Here is a 4997-nt window from a genome sequence, read left to right as displayed (position 1 = left end):
ACGTCTGTGTCATAAGACCTATAATTTCAACCCCACTCTAAATGGACAACTTTTCACACGCCCGTCATACATATCATCCCGCTGTGATCACAAAGGTAAAGTTCTTCGTCTTCCTGGGGTTTTGCGTGCCAAAATAAGTTATGCTAATGAGGCACGCCGTAGTGGAGGGCTCCGGATTAATTTGGACCACCTGGGGTTCTTTAACGTACACTACAGCGCAAGTACACGGGCGTTTTTGCATTTCGCTTCCATCGAAATGCGGCCGCCGCGGCCGGGATTCGAATCCGCGATCTCGTGCTCAACAGCGCAATGCCTCAGCTGGCTGAGGCACCACCGCGGGTAAACGTAAAGTTGGTGTACCGTCTTGTCATAGAAACTTGTGCCACGATCCCTTTATTCCACGAACAACTCTGGATTGGAACCACCTGCACGCTTCCATCGCCGCTATTCCAGACAATGCAAGCTTCAGAAGAGCCATAAACAACTTGTGTTAAAAGTTCATTGCTGCACATGTATGTGTTTGTTGTCCATGTATTTCACTACTTTCTTCGAGCCAAGAAATTATATTAATATATAAATAAAGCTTCTGCGACCGTGAAAGGCATGTCTGCACGTGTCTGTCGTCATGAATGCACAGCGAAGATCTTTGCAAACTACATATATGCACTGACTAGCGCACCTGTCTGCATCATCATGGCAACAGGCCCAGAAAACTCACTTTTGAGGAGCACATGCTTTTGTCTGACTGGCATCTGTCGTTGCAGCGACACATGTGGCAGCGGCTTCCTGGGGCTCGTAGGCTTGATCACCTTCACAGGGCCCCATCAACATGGCATACCGCATTTACTCCGTCCTAACATGCGATTGATTGCAATGCACACCCGATTATTATGACCAGAAATAAAAAATGCAGTGCCCTTGACTGTTAAATTTGTATGAGTGAAAATCTTGTGTTCTCACTTTGAGAAATAAAACTTATTGCGTCTGAGGCACAATGGACAGGGTATCCCTCGGGGCGCTGTCAGATGCCTCCGTATTAGTACTACTGTATGAACTACCCAGAGCATGCCATGCTAGGTGCCCTCCACGTCATTGAAGTACCTCATTTCTTAAATGCATTGCAAACAATGGCAGCGCAATGAAGTAATATATTTATCAAACTAAAAATATCTGGCACACACTGCAGCGCACATATGTGACTGGCTTATAGCAGTGGAATATCGTTGCTACGATTCTGCAGATTACGATTTTCAGGATAATACGTATCCTTTCTTTTCCCAATAATACGATTTAGTTGGGTAATACGTTGGAGGATATTATTTTCGGATGATACGCTTTCTTTTCCGGTTCACATGAACATCGTATCAACGAGATTCCACTGTATATATATAAAAAAAACTCACCGAGCCTGCCACATGGCAGAGAGCTGCGAACAGAAGGGGAGGAGTACTGTGTTTCGCTGCAATGCCCGACTTGGTGTTGGGTACGTGCAGTCGGACAGGTCCGTGACATGCGAGGAATCCGCGAGCTCGGAGAGCTGTTCATGGGTGCCGGTACGCAAAATTGCTGCCGGCAATGCTCCGTTGCTGGTTTGAGGACAGCGCTGCCAACTGCGAGGGTCGACATGTGTCAGCATGGCTCAACTGCAGAGGTCGTTGCAGCCAGATTCACTCTTAGAAGAATGCCTCACCGTTATCAAACATTCACAGCAGCTTAACGTAATGTTGGCGTGTAATGCATTCCATTGAAATAAATATACAATCAGTCAATTATAGTGGTACTACAACCAATGGTGCTGACTTGGAGGATAAGCAATGAAACGAAAATGGTAGGCACGAAGACAGCGGTGTCGGTTGTAGAGAAAACGAGTAGCTGATTATCTAGTTTAAAAATATATTAAATTCAAGGGAAATTACATTTCAGAACGACAATATAATGATAAGCAACACCGTAGTTGGAGACTCCAGATCAATTTGGACCACCTGGCGTTCTTTAGCGTGCACCCAATGCACTGCACACAAGCATTTCTGCATTTCCCCTCTATTGAAATGCGGCAGCCATGGCTGTAATTTGATGAAGCCCCCTCTGGCTTAGCAGCGCAATGCCAAGCCACTAGGCCACCACTGCGGTAGATAGATTAAAGGTCTACTCACAGGGTTTGGGAATTTGAAGTGCGGTGCTTGATCCAACATTGGCAATTGGTTGACAAAACATCAAACTGTTGCGCAGTGCGAAAACAGGTCAAATTTCAGAGGAAAGTCAACGTGTTTTTCTCTCGAGGGAGCCTTGCTTCCTACTACAGAAAGAAGAACACACATACTGCCTGAGATGCAACGAATTTATGTGACTTGGGTAAATCTTCCGGTGAAGAATGCACAATATTGTCACGTAGTAGTGACGGTAAAGAAAACAGTCGTAAAACTGTGTATGACGAAACTGGTTCTTTATTGGGCGAACCTGTGCCACAAAAGCAAGCTACACTCAAAGCACAACGATAGCGGCGAACACAGTCGGCGATCGTCGAAAATCTGATAACCGGCGCCGCGCGTCGGCTTTTATACCTGAGTCATCGAAGGTTCCAGATTAATCCCTGATTCCCGCGTGTCTTCCAGAAAGTTCTAGACAATTCGTGTCGGTCACACAATCAGATACCATAAGCGTCGGCGCAAACAGGCAACGAAAAGAAGCATCGATAACGTTCTAGAAACTTTCGATACAGGCGCGTCCTGCGCCGAGCGATAACGTTTAACATTTGTTAGCCGGTGGAAAGCGGCCACCGGTGCAAGATAAACATGTATACGTGTCAATACCCCCCCCCCCTTAAAAAGCATCGTCCCGATGCTACAAACACGAAAGCGAAAACAAAACCATGCGTACAGAAAGGGACAAAAGTAACAAAGCAACAAAGGACCTAAGTTCGTCAGCGGGCGTAGAAAGCCTTAAGACGCACCACGTGGATGACTTCAGGTCGTGCGCGGCACCGCTGTGATTGCGAAATACCGTCCGGCACGGCCTCATAGTCCAGTGCGCAATACGTCGGATGATCTTATATGGTCCGAAATAGCGACGTAAGAGTTTCTCGCTAAGTCCTCGTCGGCGTATCGGAGTCCAGGCCCAAACACGGTCTCCGGGCTGGTACTCGACGTAGCGTCGTCGAAGATTCTAGTGTCGGCTGTCGGTTCTCTGCTGGTTCTTTATGCGCAGACGGGCGAGCTGTCGACCTTCTTCGGCACGCTGAAAATAGGTGGCAACGTCGAGATTTTCTTCGTCGGAGACATCCGGTAGCATGGCGTCAAGCGTCGTTGCCGGTTTCCTTCCGTAGACCAGGTTGAACGGCGCCATGTGCGTCGTTTCTTGCATGGCCGTGTTGTAAGCGAAGGTCACGTACGGAAGGATGGCATCCCACGTATTGTGTTCGACGTCGACGTACCCTGCCAGCATGTCGGCGATGGTCTTATTTAGGCGCTCGGTGAGGCCATTCGTCTGCGGGTGGTAGGCGGTGGTCCGGCGATGGCTTGTCTGGCTGTAGCGCAGGATGGCTTGAGTTAGTTCAGCCTTGAAGGCCGTACCTCTGTCGGTGATGAGGACTTCTGGGGCACCGTGACGCAGGAGGATGTGCTCAACGAAGAATCGGGCTACCTCGGCAGCACTGCCTTTGGGCAAGGCTTTTGTTTCGGCGTAGCGGGTGAGGTAGTTCGTAGCTACGACGATCCATTTATTCCCGGACCGCGACGTCGGAAAAGGCCCCAGTAAGTCCATCCCAATCTGCTTGAACGGTCTGCGAGGTGGTTCGATCGGCTGTAGAAGTCCGGCTGGCCTTGTCGGCGGTGTTTTGCGTCGCTGACAGTCTCGGCATGTCCTTGCGTAATGGGCGACGTCGGCAGAGAGGCGAGGCCAGTAGTACTGTTCATGTATCCTTGCGTGCGTGCGGAAAAAACCGAGGTGTCCAGCCGTTGGGTCGTCATGGAGAGTTTGCAGAACCTCTGGGCGCAGTGCTGAGGGTACCACGAGGAAGTAGTTGGCTCGGAGTGGCGACAAGTTTTTCTTTAGGAGAATGTCGTTTTGCAAGAAAAACGACGCTAATCCTCGCCTGAACACCTTTGGCACAACGACGGTCTTACCTTCCAGGTAGAATACAAGGTTCCTTAGTTCCGGGTCGGCTCGCTGTTGTTCGGCGAATTCGTCGGCACTGATGGGTCCCAAGAAAGTGTCGTCATCGTGGTTGTCGTGTGGCGGCGGTTCGACGGGGGCGCGAGACAAGCAGTCGGCGTCAGAGTGCTTTCGCCCGGACTTGTAAACGACGGTGATGCCGAATGCTTGAAGTCTTACACTCCATTGCGCGAGGCGACCTGAAGGATCCTTCAAGTTAGCTAGCCAACACAAGGCGTGGTGGTCGCTCACAACTTTAAAGGGCCTGCCATAGAAGTAGGGAGGAAACTTTGATGTAGCCCAGATGATGGCGAGGCACTCCTTTTCTGTTGTGGAATAATTTGCTTCCGCCTTCGATGGCGACCGGCTAGCGTAACTTACAGCCCTTTCTAGTCAGTCAGTCCTCTGCACAAGAACGGCGCCGAGTCCTACGCTGCTTGCGTCGGTGTGGACTACGGTATCGGCGTTTTTGTCGAAATGCGCAAGTATTGGCGGCGATTGCAGGCGTCGCTTCAGTTCTTCAAATGCTTCGACTTGCAGCGTCTCCCACTTGAACTCGACGTCGGCCTTCGTGAGGTACGTCAGTGGCTCAGCGATCCGCGAAAAGTCCTTGACGAAGCGCCTGTGATAGGCGCACAGTCCAAGAAATCTACGCACTGCCTTCTTGTCGGCGGGCGGAGGAAAATTGGAGATGGCTGTAGTTTTCTGAGGGTCAGGGCGCACTCCAGACTTGTTGATGACGTTGCCCAAGAACAAGAGCTCCTCATATACTAAGCGGCACTTTTCTGCCTTTAACGTGAGTCCGGAGGTTTTGATTGCTTGAAGAACTGTTTCAAGGCGCCGCAGGT

At 50.1% G+C, this 4997-nt stretch overlaps 1 protein-coding gene across 1 annotated transcript in view; it reads right to left on the bottom strand.

The window, feature by feature from the left end:
- Positions 1–1541: 1541 nt before the first annotated feature.
- Positions 1542–4997, bottom strand: part of LOC119446344 (isocitrate dehydrogenase [NADP] cytoplasmic-like) — an 18098-nt gene continuing 14642 nt past the window's right edge. Inside the window, exon 4 of the mRNA XM_037710760.1 lies at positions 1542–1643. Coding sequence (XP_037566688.1) covers positions 1542–1643 — 102 coding nt within the window. The remainder of the gene's footprint in view (positions 1644–4997) is intronic.

Source organism: Dermacentor silvarum, chromosome 1 (assembly GCF_013339745.2).
Source record: "Dermacentor silvarum isolate Dsil-2018 chromosome 1, BIME_Dsil_1.4, whole genome shotgun sequence".
Taxonomy (NCBI): Eukaryota; Metazoa; Arthropoda; class Arachnida; order Ixodida; family Ixodidae; genus Dermacentor; species Dermacentor silvarum.
The sequence above is the reverse complement of the archived record's forward strand: the minus strand, read 5'-3'. Positions and strand labels throughout refer to the sequence as shown.